Source organism: Mauremys mutica, chromosome 24, assembly GCF_020497125.1.
Source record: "Mauremys mutica isolate MM-2020 ecotype Southern chromosome 24, ASM2049712v1, whole genome shotgun sequence".
Taxonomy (NCBI): Eukaryota; Metazoa; Chordata; order Testudines; family Geoemydidae; genus Mauremys; species Mauremys mutica.
Genome location: NC_059095.1, coordinates 1835377 through 1856865, shown reverse-complemented (window position 1 = coordinate 1856865; position 21489 = coordinate 1835377). Strand labels below are relative to the sequence as shown.

General features: G+C 57.3%; 1 protein-coding gene across 2 annotated transcripts; it reads left to right on the top strand.

Annotated features, from left to right (window-relative positions):
• Nucleotides 1–1128: 1128 nt before the first annotated feature.
• CRLF1 (cytokine receptor like factor 1) lies at nucleotides 1129–21196 on the top strand. Of its 2 annotated transcripts, none has more exons than XM_044998287.1 (8): nucleotides 1129–1410; nucleotides 10280–10558; nucleotides 11999–12128; nucleotides 13481–13650; nucleotides 16586–16743; nucleotides 16987–17155; nucleotides 18915–19093; nucleotides 19949–21196. In XM_044998287.1, exons 1-8 carry the CDS (start codon nucleotides 1356–1358, stop codon nucleotides 19970–19972), a joined length of 1164 nt encoding a protein of 387 aa, XP_044854222.1. In that variant the 5' UTR covers nucleotides 1129–1355; the 3' UTR covers nucleotides 19973–21196. The 2 variants fall into 2 exon arrangements, with proteins under 2 accessions (XP_044854222.1, XP_044854223.1); XM_044998288.1 differs by having other exon boundaries at nucleotides 18915–19097.
• The last annotated feature ends 293 nt before the right edge of the window (nucleotides 21197–21489 follow it).

The following is a 21489-nucleotide window of genomic DNA, read 5'->3' as shown; positions in this document are numbered from 1 at the left end:
GCCGAGTTACAGGGAAAGGAAACTTGCCTTTTCAGAGAAATGGAAATGGTCAGCGGAAAAGTCTGTTTTTCTTGAATTTTGGTTTCACTGAAAAAAACAAACTTCTTTAAATTGCCAAAATTTGATTTATTTTAATTTTGGGGACACACACACACACACACACACACACACACACACACACACACACACACACACACACACACACACACACACACACACACACAGAAAGACAAATTGGCCGGGAAGAAATCCGATTCCCACCCTGTTGTGAAGAGTGCCCGGCACGTCTGCCGATCTTAGTGAAACCAGCGCAACCCTTGTGTGGAGAGAAGCCCTTTGTCCCTTGTCTGTACAGCCCCGAGCACATCAGGCGCTGAGCGCTTCCTGCGGGTCTATGTGGCTGCAGGGCGGAAGACACCGGCTCCTGTTATTAATAAGGGAAGGGCAGGAGCACATGAGCAAACGAACTTTCCGGGGTAGGGGGCCAGAAATGGCGGGTTTACTCTCGGCCAGACAAGCCCCGGACTAGGCGGGAGAGCCGCTGCGGTCTGGGGGGGCCCGGGGACAGGGGGAGGCCGGGCCAGGGCTCCCAGGCAGGCACACGTGGGAGAGCCCAGCTCGAGGCGCCCGCCCGGGGGCTGTAATCCCGGTCCCTGGGCTCCGTTGGGAGGGTTGATTACTCACCTCATCTCGCAGGGAATGTGTCTCTTCCCGGCCCCGGGGGCGGGACACCCGGGCGCGTTATTCCGGGAGGCTGGCCGCGACCAGACTGCAAAGCCCCCAAAGGTTACAACCAGCGCCCAGAGGACCGGGGCCGGGCCGGGATTTACGGCCGTGACTCACAGCTGATCTTTGCAGGGCGCTGGGTGAGTAAGAGGAGAGCGATGTCAGGAAATGTCATTGAGATGGGGGCCCGGGGGGGCTTTCTCCCACACCCCGCTCTGCCGCACCCCAGAGACAAGCGGGGGGGGGACGGGACAATAGGGGAAATACTAGAGGATCGCTTCTGACTCGGGTTTGTAAATTTCTGTCCCCCCATGGGGGCGGGACCGGGCAGTGTGAGGCGGGGCCAGAGGCGCATTAAGGAGCTTGTCAATTTCAGTTGTTCAGACTTGCTTAGGACTTTCCAAAACTTGTTGGTGTTTCTCTGCCCCCCCCCCCGCTCCCCGCTCCTCTTTCAGGCATTTCTCAAGATCTCTTGAAATTTAAAATTGCGGTGTGAGAAATACACACCCGGGAAAAAAATTGCGGGGAGCCCCATTCCCCATTGGGAACATCTGCCGGGGGAAAGGAAACATTTCTGCCCCTCGAGGTGGAGAACAACCCCCCCACACACACACAAAAAGTGTTGAAATATGATCACTTTTTTGTTCCTTTGGCTTTGTCTTCCTCGAGTGGAATCCTTGACATGTAAGTAACGCCGGCATTCCGTTCTCCCCGGGCCTGCTCTCGGGGAGGTGGGCAGCAGATGCACGGATGTTTCGCAAGTCGGTAATAGACCGTAGCTGATGGGATAATGTTAGCAAGAAATCGATAACCGGCTGGGAACAGGCGAAGGTGTGTGTGTGTGTGTGTGTGTGTGTGTGTGTGTGAGAGAGAGAGAGAGAGGGGGGGGGGTTATTAGGGAAATAGGAAAATCCAGCAAGATGTGGCACGGAAGGGGAATTTTTAGAAGCCTTGGCAGTTGCAAGGTGGGAGCGCGCGTTTGGTAAAAGGGGATCGCCTGGCCCAGGCCAAGCTGCCTCGATGGGGGAAGAGACAAGACAAAAGGTGGAGGGAAGGATCGTTGTAGATAGAGGGGGAGAGGGCAGAGCCCGCCGGGCCGAGCAAGGTTGTGGCGCAACCGGCCAGTCCATTTCCAAGAGGTGGGGTGGGGCGCGCGGGGCAGATTTTGCTTTCAGGCGCCCGGAGTCGTTGAATTCCCCGCGAAACGCTTCGGGGTCTGCCCGAGCCCTTTGCCCCGCGCACATGGGACGGCGGGTGCACGGATCTGCCCCCAAAATACCGTGCAAGAGAGAGAGGCACCAACAATGGCAGTGGAAGCCCAGAGAAGCTCCGTGCGCCCCTGGCGCAGCGGCCGAGAGGCGAGCGCAGAAATCGGTGATGCTGGTTTAAAACGCGGCTCCTCTGACCGTCTGCAGCAAACCACGGCGAAATGCACCCCCCTTCCTTGCCTGTACCCGGCCCCCTGGCTGCGGGGGCGCTTCCCCCGGGGGTCCCCTAAGGCCCCTGCCCCCTCGTTCGTTAGTCCTCACTTTTCTTCCTTCGCCATCCCATTCACTTCTCTCGGTGGATTTCCGAGGCGCGCGGGTCGGGGGTCCCCGGCCCCTATAATAACCCCCCCGCCCAGGTTCTCTCCAGTCCCCCCCCCCGGTCCAGCTGTGCTCCCCGGGTCTCACACATCCTGTCTCAGGCACACTGCGAGCCTGGCTGGGCGAGTCCGAGGCGAACGTGCCGGGCTCGGGCCCTTGACATGACAAAGGGCTCCCGGCCCTCAAGCCCCCCCAGCGGGTCCCAGCCTGCGCGCAGAGCGGGGGACTCTTGTCCGCGGCTCGCTCAGCCGAGAGCCTCCGGAACCGCACCTGGAGAGCCGGACCCCTTCGCTCCGCGCCAAGCGCAAGGGGGGGTGCGCTGGCGCAGCGCTGCGCGCCGGGAGCCGGGCGGGGTGCGCGCCGCAGGATAACGCCCCGAGGCCGTAACAAAGGGCTTTATTGCTGCAAATCTAAATCCCCCGCGGGGCGCCACGCCGGGCCCGTCTCCCTGCGCGGGGCTGGCTCTGCGCCGCAGCGCAACTCAGCAGCCACGGCCCGCACAGATCCCTCGGTGAGAGCAGCCAGGCCGGCGGGGAGGCGGAGAAACCCCCCTCCCCGGGCTTCGGCTCCCGTCGCCAGCCGCCCAGCCCCCGCTGTGGGTGCCGGTCTGCGGAGCCGCCGGGGCGCAGGCTGAGGCCAGGTGCGGGCGGCTCCCCCGGGAATGAAGCGCCCAGCCCCCTTCGCCATTTGTTCCCCCCCACCGCCAGCGGGTCGCCCCAGCCCCGGCGGTGCCCTGGGGGAGCTGCCAGCCCAGCCCAGCCCCGGGGGTGCCCCCGCCTGGCGCGGGGCCCAGCGATCCGGGAGGCAGCCGGGCCGGGGGACGTGTGCTCAGCCCCCCCCACGCACCACCGCAGGGCTCCGCTCCCAGTTCGGGACCCGCAGGGCGCAGCCCCCATTGAGAACAATAGAGAATCCCCCTCCCCCATTGAGAACAATGGAGTATCCCCCTCCCCCATTGAGAACAATAGAAGGGACCCCTCAGTCCCACTCCGGGTCCTGTTTGGGCAGCGGGGGCTCCTCTGCTCACTCAGGGGAGCAGAACAGGCCCTCCAGTGGCTCCTGAGGGCCCAGATATTTCCTGCCAGGAGAAGGGTCTGGGGTTTGGGTCGGGGCAAGTTTCTGCCTCCTTCAGTTGGGATGATCATTTCACCAAGAAAACGTGTGTGTGTATCTGTGGTGTGTCTCTCTCTGGGTGTATGTGGGGGGAGTGTATCTGTGTGTGTGTGGCTGGATGTGCTTATCTGTGCGTGTGTGTATCTGTGGTGTGTGTCTCTCTCTGGGTGTATGTGCAGGGGAGTGTATCTGTGTGGGGGGGGCTGGGTGTGCTTATCTGTGCGTGTGTGTATCTGTGGTGTCTCTCTCTCTCTGGGTGTACGTGGGGGGAGTGTATCTGTGTGTGTGTGGCTGGATGTGCTTATCTGTGCGTGTGTGTATCTGTGGTGTGTGTCTCTCTCTGGGTGTATGTGCGGGGGAGTGTATCTGTGGGGGGGGGGTCTGGGTGTGCTTATCTGTGTGTGTGTGTATCTGTGGTGTGTGTCTCTGGGTGTACGTGGGGGGAGTGTATCTGTGTGTATGTATTTGTGATGTGTGTGTGCCTGTATCTGGGTGTGAATAGTTGTGTGCAAGTGCATCTGTGTGTGTCTCTGTGTGTATATGTATGTGGTGGGAGTGTATGTGTGTGTGTGTATTTGTGGTATGTGTGTATATCTCTGTGTGTGTGTGTGCCTGTATCTCAGAGCAGGGAGTGTATTTCCTAAGGCCCCAGAAGTGCTGTTAACACAAATTAGCCTTTGGTTCCTGGAGTTGTGTTTTTGTTTCCCAAACAAGGGGTGGGGGGTGGGGATTCCCTTTCTCCTCTAGCAGGAAGTTGGTGCTTCCTTTTTATGATGGGAATTTCTCAAGACGATATTTGCTGCAAACACATGATCTAGTCCTGCCAAGAAAAGCTGCTGCTGTTGTTTAGGAAGCGGCAGCCACCCCTCAGCCTGGCCTGGGCCAGACAGACCATCCCAGTGACACATAACGCTGCAGCAGGACCCCCGAAACCTCAGCCGGGACAGTCCTGCTCCCAAGCACTTGTGGTGAAAGCACCTGCCCGGGATGCTGCTGCTGGATGCTCCTGGGAACACAGAGTGCCCAGGGTATTTTGTGACTTCCCTCACTCTCAGTAGCATCACCCTGGACATGGCCAATACTAACAGTAACAATACAGGCTGTGGCTCCACAGTGCTGAGTTGTGTTTTCCTGACAGGCAGTAAGTAGCTTGCAATGACTTATCTAACGACTGATTAATAAGAACCATTAGCAGCTGATTATTAAACAGCAATAGCTAGTTATTTGGAACTGAAATAACAGCTAAGCTGGGCTCGTGCCAAGGAAACGAACCCAAACTGAGGAATTCGGAATTAAAGCTCCCGGGTCTCATCCTGCACTCCCACTACATTGAAGTCAGTGGAAGTTTTGCATGGGGAAGGTTCACAGGACCAGTCCCCAGGCACTCCTGGGTTAATACTCTGTGGGTGGCACTTGCTGTGTTAGTGGGTGTCCCACATGCCAGCTGGCCCTGGGATTGCTACAGTCAGCAGGGTCCCAGGTCTGCACAGACACTGATGTCCGAGTCTGGAGGTATTTGATGGGCACCTACGTTGGCAGGGGGTGATTGTTTAGGGGTTTTGTGGCCAGATTAGGGTGGCAGTAAGAAACTCAAGCTCAATTTGAGGACAAACCTTGTCTGTTAGGCTGGGGAGCAGTCTTCCCAGGGAAGCATAGGTTGTATGGAATTGCCTTGGAGTCTGTGCTTTCGGGCACCCACCTGGGGTTGGGGAGAACTGGACTAGATGTGACCTGCCAGCCCTAACCCCCTCCTTGGGTAACTCTTCTGGTTTCACTGGAGTTCAGTGGATCCAGCCCTTTGATCCTGGCTGGAGCACTCCCATGCATCGAAAGGTAACCCTTTTGATGAAAGATGAAAGAGGCTAGGACTCTTCAGCTTGGAAAAGAGGAGACATGATAGAGGTATATAAAATCATGAGTGATGTTGAGAAAGTGGATAAGGAAAAGTAATTTACTTATTCCCATAATACAAGAACTAGGGGTCACCAAATGAACTTAATGGGCAGCAGGTTTAAAACAAATAAAATGAAGTTCTTCACCCAGCGCACAGTCAACCTGTGGAACTCCTTACCTGAGGAGGTTGTGAAGGCTAGGACTATAGCAGGGTTTAAAAGAGAACTGGATAAATTCATGGTGGCTAAGTCCATAAATGGCTATTAGCCAGGCTGGGTCAGGAATGGTGTCCCTGGCCTCTGTTTGTCAGAGGGTGGAGATGGATGGCAGGAGAGTGATCACTTTGATCATTGCCTGTTAGGTTCACTCCCTCTGGGGCACCTGGCATTGGCCACTGTCGGCAGACAGATACTGGGCTAGATGGACCTTTGGTCTGACCCGGTACGGCCGTTCTTATGTTCTTAACCCAAAGGAACAGCCAGAGATGCAGCAGGGTCTGTTAAATGCACAGGGCTGGGGGAGAGCAGGGGACGTGTCTATCAGTGGCTTGTCTGGAGCTGTCATTGGGGGGGGGGATTGTGCCCTTTTCCTAAATCTCCAGAGTCTAGAGTGGAAAGTCTTTCCCCCCCTTTTTGCTATTGGGTTGGTGGGGGAGAGGCACGGTCCCTCTAGGCTGGGAACATGTTCCCCCATCACGGCTAGATTCCCCACAAAACATCCCAGCAGAGGGTCAGAATGGAAACGGGCAGGGAATGGTGACAGTAAGCCAGGCACGGGCCTGCAAATGGCATTTCTATTGCCCCTGCGGACTTGGCACGATGCCCAGCCGGGGACTCACACTTTCCTATGAAGCTCCTGGGCTGTGAGACATGCAGGGACGCTCCCAAGGTATAGACCATGGTACACGAGCACCAAATCCCTCCTATGGGGTGTGTGTTGGAATTACACCCCTAGGGGCTGGTGTACACAGAGAGCGACGTGCCCAGGAAGTCTCTTAAGAGGGGTAGGACTTGAACCATCCTTTACCCACAAGCCCGTCCTTTCTCCTCGGCAAAGGTATACGGCTTTGCTGTGCTATTTTATGAGCTCAGCCTGCATGGGTGGATATGCTTAGGATTGCGCTGAATAATGGAAAACACAGACCCCCCTAGTTCAGAGGCCAGCGGGTAATTTTCAGTCACTTATAACTTTATACGTTTTTTTTCAATCCTGTCCAAGGCACCCACCCTGCCTGAAGGCTAAGCCCATGCCAACTTTGACATGCAGAAATGAGCCCCTTCAAGTGACCAGAACTCAAAAATAAACCAAAGCACTTTTTAAATGACTAGTTTCCCCCCCTTCACACACACACACACATTTGACTCTAATGAGTTTGATAAAACATTTAAAAAGATTCACCTGAGGGATGGAGCATGAAAAATGCAGCCTCAAAACGAGAAAGGAAAAAAAAAGGTTGAGGAAGATTGTGAAGGAACAAAGCCTTTGGCTGAAATGGCTCTTTCGGTTGGGGTTTCTGGGGGCTGTCACATCACTTTGGCACAGCGACACGGGGGTCTGTGCACCACATTTCTCAGGATCCGAGACCGTACAAATTCTCCTTTGTTTTCCCCTTTGGGGATCTTGCAGATAATTATTTTGTTAAATCTTTACAATTCCCGGATAGCGCACACGCTTGCTGTGTGATCTCAGCGGCTTTTCTCAGAGATTTCCCCCTCCCTTTCCCAGGCATTTAAACTTCCAATATAAAAATAAAATGAAATCCAGCCATTCAAAAGAAAAGAGTCAACGCTCCTGACACCTCGGACGTGTGGTTTGACTTTATAGTATTACTTAGCACCTGATCAGCATTTTTTGTTTAATAGGAAAGTAATAAAACTTCTAGCAGGTATTTTAGTTCCGAGCTGCACATTCCACACGTTGACTGTGCTCTCTGGCCCATTCCTCTCCAATCTGAAACCTTCACACTTTTCCCTTTTAAAACACATGTTCATTTCTGGGTCTGTCTCGAAAAAACACTGCTTAAAAAATTGGCCCCTCCAGACACTCCCTCTCTCAGGCTTTGCATGGAGGACGGGAAACGTGTCTGTTTTATGATGCTCGTACGTGTTTCCAGTGGTGTTTAGATTAAGATTTACTAGAATTAGGGTCCAGAGCATTGGCTGCTTTTATCCGCAGGGCTGCAGCTTTCTCACCGAGAGCTCCTCAGGGTTTTGACACGCTGGTGGATGGAAATGCTTGTGTGTAGGGTGGTTATGTTTTCAGAGGCCCTTTTGGAGGCCGAGGCGCGTTTTGTCCTACACGTCAGGCTGGATGTTCTGAACTGCAGAGATTCTTTGTGAACTTGGGGGGGCTCTCGGGCCGTACAGCAGCTGGACGGGCCTTTGCTTTTAGCAAAAGGGAACGTAAAGGCAAAGCTTTGTGCAGCACCTGCACTGCACGTTCCCCAGCGGCAGCTCTGCATGCTAGAGACATGAGGGAAAGGTCCCTCTGGCTGTGGTTCCTCATCTCCTTCAGGCGGCTAGTTACGCATAGGCCATGCTACGGCGCTAGCCTAGGCTCATGCTGACTAAGCTGGCCCAAGAGAAAATGCCCCCCCCTTGCTAAGCGATGGCAAGGTATCCCCATGCTAGGCAGCCCTGTTCATGGGCAGTGCCAAACACGTGCCAGGCAGAACGAGGCCCTGAGCCTTGCCTGGGGCCTCTCGGCACTAGCACAATATGAGTAAATAGCAATGCAGGGGGGGGCCCCGTTTGCCACTGGAATACCAGGGCCCAACTCCGTTGACGTCAGGGACCGCGCTGTGGACTCAGCTCCTTGCCCAGCATCTGTACAAGGCTGGGGCTTAAGGCACAATGTCATCAGCGCTGCAGTCAGAGAGGCTGCAGGCCAGGGGGCTGTTTTGCCTGGCCGCTCTGGGAGCTTTTAGGGTGCCCCCAGGGCCAGGGGCTCAGAGAATTAATCCCAAATAAATGCCCTGTCTAGCTCCCCGAGGTGCAATTCATCCCTGGGCAGGTGGCCAGGGGAGCAGAAAATGAGCCTTTTGGAGAAGCAGTTGCATGGCTGACAAAGCTCTGAAGTGGCATCTGCTCCACAGTGGTTGATTCTAGTATCTCCAGGGCAACCAAAGTGGCACTGGAACATTGAGCGTGTTAGTCTCTATGGGAGGGAGATTGGTGGCATTTCCTATATTTTGATAGCTTGAAATGTTGTGTAAATCTCCCAGAGCTTGGCAGGGCGGCCCTGTGGCACAGAGGGTGGAATATAAACAACCAAATCCGATAAAGCCTCAGCAAACCCTTTAAATACATGCTTAGCCTTAAGCACATGAGCAATTCCAGTTAGGTTAGTGGTACGGCTAATGAAAGTACGAGCTTAAGAGTTGTGCTGAATCGGTATCTCTCACCGCTGCCCGGACTCTGGCTATACATTCAGGGCTGCACTGTCAAATAGGGGCATCTGAGCTCTGTGTTAAGTGGGTAATGGGGCACAGGGAGGGGACGTGATTGTAACAGCTTGTGCCCTTTTGGCAGGTGGTGCTTAGGTGTGCGAACCGGAGTGCACAGATGTCACTGGGTGACACTCTGGGTGCACATCGTGCTCCCGAGCGTAGGGGATGGATCTGCAGATCCAGGCTCCGACTCAGCAAAGCTCTCAGGTGCTGGGCAGTGGAATCTTGGCTCCTGTACAACGAATGGGGCGAGAGGGGCTCCTTAGACTGTGATTCCCAAAAGCCAGTACGCTAGGCTCTCCCATGGGAGATGCCAAGGAGAGGGGTCTCCCAGCTCCGGCGGGCACCTGCCTCTGCTCTGATTCACAGCCAGGAACCCGCTTTGGAGTCCAGCACCTCATGCTGGTTGGAGAGGAGGAGGGGTAGCCCTGTGAGAAGGACTCTGTTGCCTGGTGGTTAGAGCATTCACCCAGGATCCAGCCCCCCTGCTCCAATGACTCTCTATTTATCCAGAGTACACCAGCTTCACTGGGAGAGCTTGGAGGGATTTTCCCCAGCTTGGACTATCCCATAGGCCCGTGGTTAGAGCCCTCACCTGAGAGGTGGCAGATCCCTTCCCCCCCCCCATCAGGGGGAGGGGGGATTTGAACTGGGCAGGGGGCTCCCACATCCCAGGTGAGTACCCTGACCACTGGGATACAGGGTAGGAGGGAAGTCCTCCTCTGAGCAGCACCTCGGACAAGGTAGCTGGCCACACACAGGCCTGTCTTTCCCTGCTTTGGGAATCGGGTTGGGCACAGGGATGCAGCCATGTGCACATTCACAGGCAGAAACATGGGTGTCTAAGGAGCTTTTACTGCCAACAGTTAGACAACGAGGAAATTTAGGCAGCTCCAGGGTCTCAGCAGGAGTCCTGTACATCACTGTGGGCCGAAACTGGACGCAGGTGCCTACAAGAGGGACATATGCTCCAAACTCAGGCCTTACGCACGGCGCCTTGCTGAATTGGAGCTCCCCAGAACAGTGCGTAACTGGCCAGCTCTGGGTCCCTGACGGGTGCTTCCCTCTCTGGGGTGGGAAGGGCTGGCTGTGAATGTGTTTTTTGAAAAAGTGTTTCCACAGTTGCTTTTGAAATCCCCTTTGCCACAAGCCCCACCCACCCGCCAGCCATGGGCGGCCGCGCCCTACCAAAACCCAGCCCCGTAGGCTGCAGCAACCAAACCACAAACAATCCCTGCCCAGGCAGCGGTGAGCGAGAGACACCTTCTCCACTGACACAAGCAGCTTATTCTTGGAGAGAAATCCACACTCGAGTTACATCTCACCGTCCAAGTGGGAAAAAGCTGCCAAACCTGCCTATATAAATCCCAGGCATCTCCTAGGTTTTCATCGTAGGAAGAGTGAGGGAGGATTTTTACCTGGCAGGCAGAGCAGAGTCTATTTGGGGGGAGAGTTAGAGGTTGAGCCCTGTAAGAGTTTGTTCCTTGATTTTCCTTTTTTTTTTTTGCTGCAGATCCTGCAGTCATATCCCCCCAAGATCCAACTCTGGTGATTGGCTCTTCGCTCATCGCCGCTTGCTCAGTGAACTCTGACTTACACCTGAAAGCAGAGGACCTGTACTGGACTCTGAATGGCAGACGTCTCCCCCCAGAGTCCTACAAGGTCCTCAATGGCACCACCCTCAGCGTGGCTCTAGCCAACCTGAACGGGTCCAGGCAGCAGTCAGGAGATAACCTGGTGTGTCACAGCAGAGACGGCAGCATCCTGGCTGGCTCCTGTCTTTATGTGGGATGTATGTTTGCAATGTTCTGCTTAGAGAGATGTTTCGCCCCAAACACCCCAGGCACAGCCAGAAAAACAAACCAGCCCAAATTCATCCCTGGTACAAGTCTGCTGAGTTGGAAGCTTACACAGGGATGAATCTGGCTGCACAGGGATATTTACCTTGTTCGTTGATAGACCTTCACTTTAGATTGCACCTTTCATCCTAAGGGCTCCCAAAGCACTTTAAGGACTGTACGGATACAGCAGTTGCTGCCCACCCACTGACATGCAACTGTTTCTGGGGTGGAACCTCCTGGGCAGCACTGCTCAATAGCATTTAGGAGGGGAAAATTAAGAATAAAATCTCTAATCAAAACTGCCCCGGGGTATTTAGAGAGGAGAGAACCACTCGAGTTGGAATTTGGCCAGACACTAGGCTTAACACTCCAGCTCTTGTCAAAAAAGTTCCCCTAGTTTCTACCAATGGCAAGATGTTCAGAGGGCTTTTGCTTTTCCTCCAGATGAGAAGCCACGTGTTGTCATGTGTCCACCTCTTTCATTAGGGGCTGAGCATTTAATTAGAACAAACGGAGTAATTTAAAACAGTGTTGCTGGTTACCAAGAACAGAGTCAGAGAAGCCTCTGCAGTATTAACAGTAATTTGTACACTAATCCTTTGCACCTTTAATGTCCTTGTAATAATTTGCACTACCTGCTCATTTCCCAGCATTCAATAATGGAACTCTAATCCTGGGAGTTATCAGAGCTGGCTTTAGCCTCTGCCTGTGAGAACACAACAGCAGAAAGACTCTGTTATTTGGCAACCACTGGTAAAATTACTGTTGTCCAAATCAATGATCATAAGATTTTATCTTAGGCTATTTTAAGGACATTTCTAGGAGTTTCTCAGAATACAGAGGCTTAACTGGGAACAGAAAACCCTTTTTTTTTGTTTGTTTGTTCCCAAAACCGAACTGCTTCAGATCTAAGCTCAGCAACAGAATAAATGGGCAGATGTTTAAAAAAACAAACAAACACCCAACCCAACAAAAGCACTTACACTTAAAACGAAGAGCTGGAAATCATTTGCTCTTTCATGCACCTGCCAAGACCTGAGTTCAGGAGCCTGTCTTCCTCGTAGAACAGTGGATGGTTTTCTTGGCACCCGGCTCAGGGTATTTTCCTGTGTTCCCTGGGGTATTCTGGATGTTGATGATATCATCCACAGTTGCATGGGAATCACAGAATCCCGATCTTGGATCCTGGCAGATGAGTGACAAATGAGCTGATTTTAGCTGAGCATCTAAATGCATTTAGTCAGGGATCTTAAAACAGTTTGTTAAACAAATCTACGGAACAAAGTTCTCAGGCTCAGCCCTTGTAAGTCTCTATGCTGCTTTGAGCAGGGGAAGCTTTGGCGGTTTCTTTGCAGAACTGGTTTCATGTCAAGGGTTCTTTTCCCTTTTAGTGCCACCAGAAAAACCAGTCAACATAACCTGCTGGTCCAAAAACATGAAAGACCTCACCTGTAAATGGGCCCCCGGCACGGAAGGCGAGACCTACCTGCACACCAACTACACCCTCAAATACAAACTCAGGTATGGGCAAGCTGTGGGGGAAGGGAGATGAACTCCTGTTATTCTTTGCAATGCAAGTGCTGAGGCAAAGGACCTACCAAGAGGGGAACCAGGATGCAGCTCCTCCAAGTTCCAACCTGCCCACCTCAGAGGTGGGAGACAGACTGCAAGCTCTTGCCATCCCACCAGCGCCACTGGCCAGCACGTGCAATGAGTTTGGTGGGGGCTCAGTCTGATTCCTAACAGGCTTCTCCTTGCTGGCAGCCTGAGAGAGGCCAAGGAGTGTCTGGGCAGGGAGACCCACGCAGGGTGCAGCCCAGGTGGAAGCATGCCCTGCCACTGCTTCTTCTACACATGCTCTCAGGGAGGTTAAGGGGAGTGCGTGGCTAATGCATAGTAGTATGTGCCAGGAGTCTATTCCCAGCTGTGGGAGGGAAGCAGGGGGCTGGGAGCCAGAACTCCTGGGTTCCCAGCTCAGCCACTGACTCTGTTCCTGTCCTTGGGCAATTTCTCCATGCTCTGGTTTTCCCATCTATACAGTGGAGCTAATGGCACTGACCTACTTCCTGGGGGATTGTGGGGATTTATTTATTAGCATGTGGGAAATGCTTTGAGATCCTTGGGTTTAAGGCCTCATAGAAGCACAAAGAGTCTTTGCTCTGGATAAACGGCACACGGTGGCATTTTGGGCTGGGAATCTAACACCTTGCAAAGAGACGTTGCCAGTATTAGACAGCAGATGAATGAACCACAGTTCCTGTTAGGAGCAGTTAACTCCTGTGTTAATATGGAGGGTGCAGGGACGGCTCCAGGCACCAGCGCTCCAAGCGCGTGCCTGGGGCGGGAAGCTGCGGGGGGTGGCCTGCCGGTCACCATGAGGGCAGCAGTTGGCAGCATGCCTGCGGGAGGTCCGCCGGTCCTGCGATTTTGGCGGCGGATACGCCAAAGGTGCGGGACCATGGGACCTCCTGCAGGCATGCTGCCGAATCCGCCTTACCAGCAGCCCTCCCGCAGGCGCGCCGCCGAAAGCCGCCTGACCGCCGTGCTTGGGACGGCAAAATACATAGAGCCGCCCCTGGGAGGGTGTAGAGTTGGCAGTGCTGTCCATGCCTATCGCTCAACGGATTGATACCAGAAGAGCTCAGTAACATCAAAAGCTGCTAGTGAGGAAACCAGACATCTCTGCACACGCACTAGAGCCAATGTGCATGGGCAGAGTTCCGGAAGCAGTTTCAGCTGTCTATGGAAGGTTGGACGGAAACCAAAGGCCAAATTTTCTGCTGGTGCAAACTGACTGAGTTCCCTTGACTCCAGAGCCAATTCACCAGCAGAGAGCTCGACCTGACGGGAGGGCTGGTGCCTCTTGTTTGCAGGTGGTACGGCCGGGATAACACGTGTCAGGAGTATCGCACTGCAGGGCAGTACTCCTGCCACATCCCCAAAGACCTGGCCCTCTTCACGCCCTACGAGATCTGGGTGGAGGCCTCCAACCGGCTTGGCGTGGCTGTCTCCGAAGTCGTCATGCTCGACATTCTGGACGTGGGTGAGACATTGGCTTGTGCCGCCCCCTCCCTGCATGGGGCCACTGCTCGTGTGCTTCCCACCTCTCTTCCCTTCCCTTCCCGTTTAGGCTGTTTTTAAAGGGTTTTTCTTTTTTAAGAGTATATTTTTATTTTTGAGAGGGGGATCTAAATCCTTCAGAAACAGCCCATGATCTCCGCCCCCTCCCCAGCCCAGGAGGGGTTTAGCCACTCCACTGGGTGCTCCGGGGTGGAATCCCACCACAAGGGGCTTCCATCGGAACCTCCCATTGCTGCCCGCTCCCCGTGGGGCTGGACGCACCATTGTGGGGCGCAGTTGTGCACAGGGGACGAGAGGGGAGCCGAAGGATTTCAGTCAAAGTCTGGTGGGGAGGCCTAGGGCGGCCCGTCCCTAATTACCAGCGTGCCTCTGCTCCCAGCTAACCTCCTTCCTCTGGCTGCGCTGGAAGGCGAGACGGGTGGAGCACAGCGGCTCTGGTAATCTGAGCCCTGGCTGCTTGGAGCAGTGCCGACGGGAGTTGGGGGGCTTCTCACGCGCTAAAGAGCTGCTGACACCTCATGGAGAATGTTACAGCCCATTGCGGCGAGACCTGATCCTTCCTTGAGCCCCCCAGTCTCTGCATTCCCTTCCCCTCCTCCCGCACTGCCTGCAAACAGGATAGTCCCTGCCCTGCTCCTTCCCCACCTGGAGCCACAGCCCTCCCAACTGTGACGTCACAGTCATCTCCGCAGCAACCGGCTGTGATGTCACACACAGGGGATCATGACTTCAGCTGGGGGTGGGGGGGCATAGCAGAGCTCCAAGGGGGACCAGGATCCTGGGTTCATGGCATCCTCCCTGGTAATAGAGAAGGACGGAGAAGGGCAGCAGGAAATGGGCGATATGTGAGCAGAATTGCTTCTAATCTAATTAGGATGTTTCTCCACGTTTTCCTGGAGGCATCTGTTGCTCCTTAACCCTTTCTGCCCCACGCGGCACATGGCCAGGAAAGGGGCTCCACCCCCATCCTGGGGCCTGCTGCCAGGCCCAGGCAAGGGGGGCAGGGCTGCCAACGCCCTGAGACCAGATGTCCAACCTGCGTCATGGAGAACGTAAAACATCCCTGGGTCATGGCCAGAGGAAGAAATGCCCGTTTCCTCTGGTATCGTACACATTGGAGGCAGTGTAACCCCAGCACGATGTGCTGATCCATGGGGCCCACCAGGAAGTAGATGTCACATTCCCCTCCCGGACCAGGAATGGGCAGTTGCTAAGGCTCAGTATGGGGAGAGGGTGTCCCACAATGCACCCCCCACACACACATTGCACGCACCGGCAACAGTAGCAAGGCGAGCGAATGCCCCAGGCAATGCCCATCGATTGCCCCAGCAGCCAATGGAGCAAGAGGCTGGAAGAAGGGTTTCATTCAGAGCCCCCCCCACCCCCAAGTCCCAGCTCTCCTCCCTTCCGTCTGTGCACCGGGCTGGTCTAGCACAGCAAGACACTGTTGGTGCTTGGTCCTGCACCCCCCAGCCCCAGGAGGGTCAGAGAGGCTCCCCAGTGGCTTGGGTGCTCATCACATAGACTTTAAGGTCAGAAGGGACCATTATGATCATCTAGTCTGACCTCCTGCACAAAGCAGGCCACAGAATCTCACCCATCCACTTCTATAACAAACCCCTAACCTATGTCCAAGTTACTGAAGTCTTCAAATTGTGGTTTGAAGACCTCAAGCTGCAGAGAATCCTCCAGCAAGTGACCCAGGCCCTATAGGAAGCACCCCACCCCTTGAGCTTCCCCACAGGCTGGAGCATTAGCAGCTCACTTCTGTGGCCGGAGGAGCACCAGTGGGCCCCACAGCCACATGAGGCTCCTGCTCCCACGTGCTCTGTAAGCGAGTGGACTCACCCCTGCAGCGCCTCCTGCTGGTCATCCATGGGAATTAGCTCTTCCAGCATCCTGGAGCGCCCCCTGCAGGCTGGTGATCCACCTTACCACTGACCCCCATGTCCTTCCCAGGACCCCGGTGCCCCTTTCTCTGGGTTGCTGCCCCCCACACCAGCAGTAGCCCCACACTCTGGGCCTCCCCACCCAGGGGAACCCCCACCCACTAACCCCACCTTGCCTCAATGTAAGGCTGCTGCCAGTCCCCATCTGGCCCCCCTCCCTGGGGCAGACTGCAGTACACGCCACTCATCACAGGCAAGGGGGGGTTGGACCTGCTGCCTCTCTCTATAGCTGGGCAGCCCCAGTACTGGTCTTAGGCCCCCAGCCTGGGGCTTTCCTAGGCCAGAGCTCCCCAGCTCCTCTGGCCTTCCCCCAGCTCCGTCCCGCCCCACTCCCAGGACCCTGCTCAGCCCCCTAGCAGCTAAGCTCTTCTCTCTACAAGCAGAGCGAGACTCCTCAGCTTCTGGCTGCCCTGGCCACTTCATAAGGCCCAGTTAGTCTGGCTGGGGCGTGGCCCCAGCTGCAGCCACTTCTCCCAATCAGCCGGGGCCTTGCTCCCTTCCCCAGCCCCTGCCCTCTCCGGGGCTGTTTCAAGCCCCGCAGGGCAGGAGCGGGTCACACCCCCCCCCCCCGCAACATGCTCCCTGCACCGCACGCTAGTGGCCATGGGAACGGGAGAGCCGCCTGCATGCTAGATGCTTCTGCACTTTATGCCTTACTCTGCCAGGGCATGAAAGTAACGAGACAGGAGCAGATTCCTGCCTGAAAGCCTCCCCTGGAGGAGCAACCCAATCCCTTCCCAGGCCTTGTGACGGCACAGCTGCTGTCTGGCCAGGCCCTATTGCTAGTGACTCCCCGTTTCCATGCACATGCCTCATCTATCTCTCTGGGGCACCGTGGGCCCCCCGAAAGCAGCACTCGGGGTTGGGGTGTTCATCTAGGTCCTGCCAGCAGCCCTCTCCCCGGCACTGCCTGTACTTGGTGCCCTTAACGCATCTCTCCCCCGGCAGTCACCACCGACCCGCCAGCGGACGTCACCGTGAGCCGAGTTGGGGACCTGGAGGACCAGCTGAGCGTTCGCTGGAGCTCCCCGCCTGCGCTGAAGGATTTCCTGTTTCAAGCCAAGTATCAGATCCAGTACCGGGTGGAGGACAGTTCAGAGTGGAAGGTGAGCGTGCGGGAGCAAACACGTGTATGGCTGGGACCCAGGAGACTGGAGCCGTGCACGCCTGCTTAGAGAGGGCCTGGCCTGTCCCTCGCTCAGCGTGGGAGCCACGTGGCTCTCTGAGCATCCTTCCTCCCCGGGGAACAAGCTCCGAGTGGATCTCTGGGCATCAAGGGAAGGCGTATTCCAGGGCGCAGCTGCCAGCTCTGCTACAGGCTGGAACCCACCTTCCTCCTCTCCTGGCAGGTGGTGGACGATGTAGGGAACCAGACATCCTGTCGGCTGGCAGGGCTGCGGCCCGGCACCGTGTACTTCGTCCAAGTTCGGTGTAACCCCTTCGGGATCTACGGCTCCAAAAAGGCTGGGATCTGGAGTGATTGGAGCAACCCCACGGCGGCCTCAACCCCTCGCAGTGGTGAGCAGCACGGCCCTGCAGCAATAACCATGGCAGGGGAGCAGGGAGGGGGCCCCTCTGAGTCCTCCACACTAGCACGGCCCGCAGATCGCAGGGGAGGAGGCTGGGGCATTGCCCAGCCCTGGGGCATCTGCCAGGGACCCAGCTCCCAGCTGATCTGCATGGGTCACTGGAGAGCAGGACCCAGGCTCCTCCAGCGGGAGAGGCTGCAGCAAGGGGCCTCAAGCTGGCAGGAGGTGCATGGGCTCCCAGCTGGCGGGAGGGAGCCAGGTGAATGCCCTTGGCTATGGGGTACCTCGGGATTGCGGTGCTGGGGGCACTGGACACGGCACTTCCCTGCGGGATGGCAGGAACCAGCCATGCCCTGTCCAAGAGGTGCTGCCTGGCCTGGGCTGAGGCAGAGCCGCTCCCCCCCAGATGGTGCCTGGGGGCTCTGACAACTGGGGCAGCTGCTATGGAAAGGCCCAGCCCCGGCTCCATTGCAGCCAGCACGGCAACTCCACCTTCTCCAGCTGAGGCTGTCGCTCATCACAGCCCCCCCAGCTCGTTTGCCTTGGAGGGGTCCCCTCCAGGCTCCCCAGCAGGCCGAGCGCCTCTGCAACACCCCACACGTCCCTCAGCCCGGGGTGGGGAGCAAGAGACCAGGGCCGGAAATCCAGCCCAGCGCCGACTCCCCCAGGAGATGTAACTTTCCTTGGCGTGCCGGGGGTCTTGGCACCCCGCCAGCTGCTGGAGTTCAGGGTCACCCCTCCCCGCCCCTTGGCTCTGGCAGTCATTAGATTAGCATTCAGTCCTGCTGGGGCAGCCATTCCTCCCGCGCCATATGCAAATTGGCTGCTGTTCGCATTGTCTTTTGGGGCAGTGGGGTTGGGAAGGGAGGGGGCAGGTGGGGTGGGGGGCGGGGCAGGCTGCAGAGGCCCCAGCGGCCCAGCCTCTGCTTCCCCACTTTCCGGAGAGCGCTGGACGTGCGGAGAGGTTGTCCCCCCCTTGGCCCCGCTCTGTGCCCGGCACCTGGATTTCTTGCAAAGGAGCCAATTCGGAGCTCTGATTTCCCAGCAGGGAGGGCGCGAACCTCGTTTCCACCTCTCCCGCCACGCCAGCACGGCCCGGCCGTTCAGCAGGGCTCGCCTGCCCTTATTTATGATGTGACGTCGCTGTCACGCCTTCCCTGGGCACTTGTAACACAGGCTCAGTGGGGGAACAGCTCTGCCCCACCCCAGCCCTCGCTGGGGGACCCGCAGGCCCAGCCTCTGGACTGCACAACAGGGGGAGCCCGGGACCTGCCAGTGCAAGGACTGGGACCCCCCAGCTGCCCCCAGCCAGGCAAAGTCGCTGGGGGCTCAGCGCCGGAGGGAGGGGGATTCTTAGGCAGACAGAAGATTTTAGGTCACATTTGGAGGCATTAAAACTCAGGAGGGTCCTGTCTAGACAGCTTTGCAAATCGCCTTCCCAGGCATCACAGGCCCAGCCCCACGGAGCTGGGGTAGGAGGCTTCCTGCTTCCCCAGGTGAGCTAAGCAGCAGGGAACATGCACCGGGCCCCCTCGCGTCAGCTCCAGAACGGCAGGGTTCCCGCCCCGCCCTCCGGTGCTGGCACTGCCACGGCTGCACCCTGGGCCGCAGTTCCCATGAAACCCAGAACATGGCCAAAGAGGAGCATGTCCGGGGCCACAGACGTGCCAGGGTTCGTGGCCATCCTCCCCCCAGTATCCCGAGCCCCAGCAGCACCGCTCTGACCCCCTCTGCTCTCCCTGGCCCAGATCGGCTCCCGGGCGTGTGCGACCCCAAGAGCGGCGAGCACAACACCACGCTGCGGCGGGAGCTCAAGCAGTTCTTCGGCTGGGTGAAGAAACACGCCTACGGCTGCTCCAACCTCAGCATCAAGCTCTATGACCAGTGGCGCGTCTGGCTGCAGAAATCTCACAAAACACGGAACCAGGTAGGTAAGGACCCTTCTCCGATTCCTTACATCTCTGTGCCGAGAGGGAGGTGGGCAGGGAGTTTGGGCGTCACCTCGCCCTGCGAGGAGGAGCAGAGTCTCCAGATACACAAGGCTGCCTCCACCAGGTGGCTGCTGCTGCTCCACGGTCAGATCCCCCTTGCCCCCTGGGAGCTGCTCTCTATGGCCCTGAAGGGGCATCTCACCTGCTGCAGCGCCAGCCCCGGTGATCTGGAGATGGGGGCCCAGGCTGGGGCACCTGGGAGCCGGCACTCGGAGGTCGTCAGGCCTCTGCACTTTCCGGTAGCACAGGGGCTGAAGCGCAGACAGGGCTGCCCTCTGGATTGATACAGGGGAGCCTGCAGGGTCCTTGGCTCCTGGCACGGTGGCACCCTGATACATGCCCTCATCCACCGGAGGCAGCATGCTGTGCCCCGGCCATGAGGCTCCGAGGGGAAAGCAGCACGCACAGGCTCTGGCTGCCCTGCTCCACTCTGGAGAGGCAAAGCAGCTGCCCGCACATCCTGCCTAGCAAAGCTGGGGAATGTGGGTCCTGGAGCCGGCTCTGTTCCCCCTGCCCCACCGGCCTCCCAGAGACATTCCCGCCTGGCCCTGAGCCCATGCCCCAGCCCTCGGTGCCCACGCAGCAGCCAGCACTCGAGGTTATAGGAGGAAGCAGACGCACCCGGCCTGCTTTACAGTTGCTGGAGGGCAAACAGGCTGACGGGACGCAGACAGGCTGGGACCAGGGGAGGGTTGCTCTGCGGCTGGCCGGGCGGGTGCGGGTGCGGGGGGGGGGGCACATTTGGCTTCGCGGTTACTGCCTCTGGAAGCTGGGCTGTGCTTTCGTTCTAGGTGCTGCCCGGCGATAAGCTGTAGCCCCCGCCGCGCTCGGCAGTGGCAGGAGAGCAGAGGGAGCACTGGAATGGAGCTGCATGGCACCCGCGTGCGGCTGGACCTCACCCAGCCCTCAGGATCGGGGGAAGGGCACGGACCCGCCCCCCCCAATCATTCTTCTCCAGCAGCGATAGGAAGAAACAGACTTGGACTTCGAACGCCTCCCCCAGGCACTCCCCTCCCAGCACCCAGCCCTGCTCCTCGCCAGGGGCCCCTGGTGCAGCCTCCCTGTCACTGCTGGGTGGGGTTCCCAGCATTGCCGAGACACCCCCGATGGGGAGGGGCCCTCCCAGCACTGGGGGGGGGGCTATGAGTGCCTACGAAGCACACCCCAAAGTGGGGGGGTATCAGGCTGCTGTCAGCTGGGCCTCGGCTGCAGGTTGCTCCTGGGGCAGAATTAAGAGGGGGGATCAGAAGGGCCTAATGGGCCTCGGACCATTCACAGGCAGGGCACTGGTTGACGCCAGTCCTGGTCACTAGCAAGCTACATCCGCTGCCATCAGCGGCCCCTGCATGAAATGAGTCTGTAGGGTCTCAGCTCCGTCCCCCCGGGAGCAGCGTCCCAGCCCCCCAACCACGGTAACTGGTGCTCACCAGGCTGCACTGTTGGGAGGCTGAGCATAGAACCAGCTCCCCTCACCCCAAGGGCACTCCCAGGCTGGACGGAGGGGCACCGCTGCTGGGTGGGAAAAACAGCGGGGCCTTTTACCTGCCAGAAATCCCCCCCCAGGGAAAGTCCAAACAACAGGCAGGATGCTGCACACGCAGGCCCCTGTGCATGGCCCTGCCAGCGCACCGGGGTGCCAGGCAGTGCCACCGACTGCATGGCACCTTTACACTGCCCTCACTGCACCAAAGGGCCCCAGCCGCCATAAGAATCCGGCCTGAGGTGCCTCATGGAAACGACGGCCACCTCCCCCGCTGGGTCCCCTGGGGGCCTGAAGCCCAGCCCAGTCCTGCCCCACCCCGAGGTGTCAGGGAAACTGTCTGTCTTTGTTTTCTGGCTGCACATTAAACACCAGAGCGCAGAGGCCTCTGCATTTGAAGCCAGGCCCTTGGTTCTCCGAACATTGGGCTCCATCACCCCCAGTGCCTTCATGGACTCGCTCATTGCACACTCAGCGTCGCCAGCTTTAGCCAACCCCTACCTCGGTCTGCGCGGGGAGGTGCGCGCCCCTTGGTTTTATTTAATAAAGGAAAGAAAACCAGGAAGAAAAAAAGATCTGGCCTGAGTGGGTGTGAGCGAGGGGCCAGCAGCCCCTGGCACGTGGGGCTGGGGGTGTAAAAGCGGGCGTGTGTCTGTCTCCCATGGTGCACCACTTTCACGTAAGGTGTGACTGCAACCCAATGTAGTTAGAGCAGTGCCACAGGCCACCTGGCTGCTCTTAGTTGGCGCCAGCTCAGGGATAATTTGGTGATGCGGAAGTCGATCAGGAACTGGTTTGAGTTAAACCCCAATAAAGCACTCAGACCAAATCAGCCTCCACCCCAGGTCTGCC

Coding starts and splice junctions, on each gene's coding strand:
- CRLF1 (XM_044998287.1), top strand. CDS start 1,356: ATGATCACTTTTTTGTTCCTTTGGCTTTGTCTTCCTCGAGTGGAATCC. Junction 16,744..16,986: donor AGGACAGTTCAGAGTGGAAG/GTGAGCGTGCGG, acceptor CTCTCCTGGCAG/GTGGTGGACGATGTAGGGAA. Junction 17,156..18,914: donor GGCCTCAACCCCTCGCAGTG/GTGAGCAGCACG, acceptor TCCCTGGCCCAG/ATCGGCTCCCGGGCGTGTGC.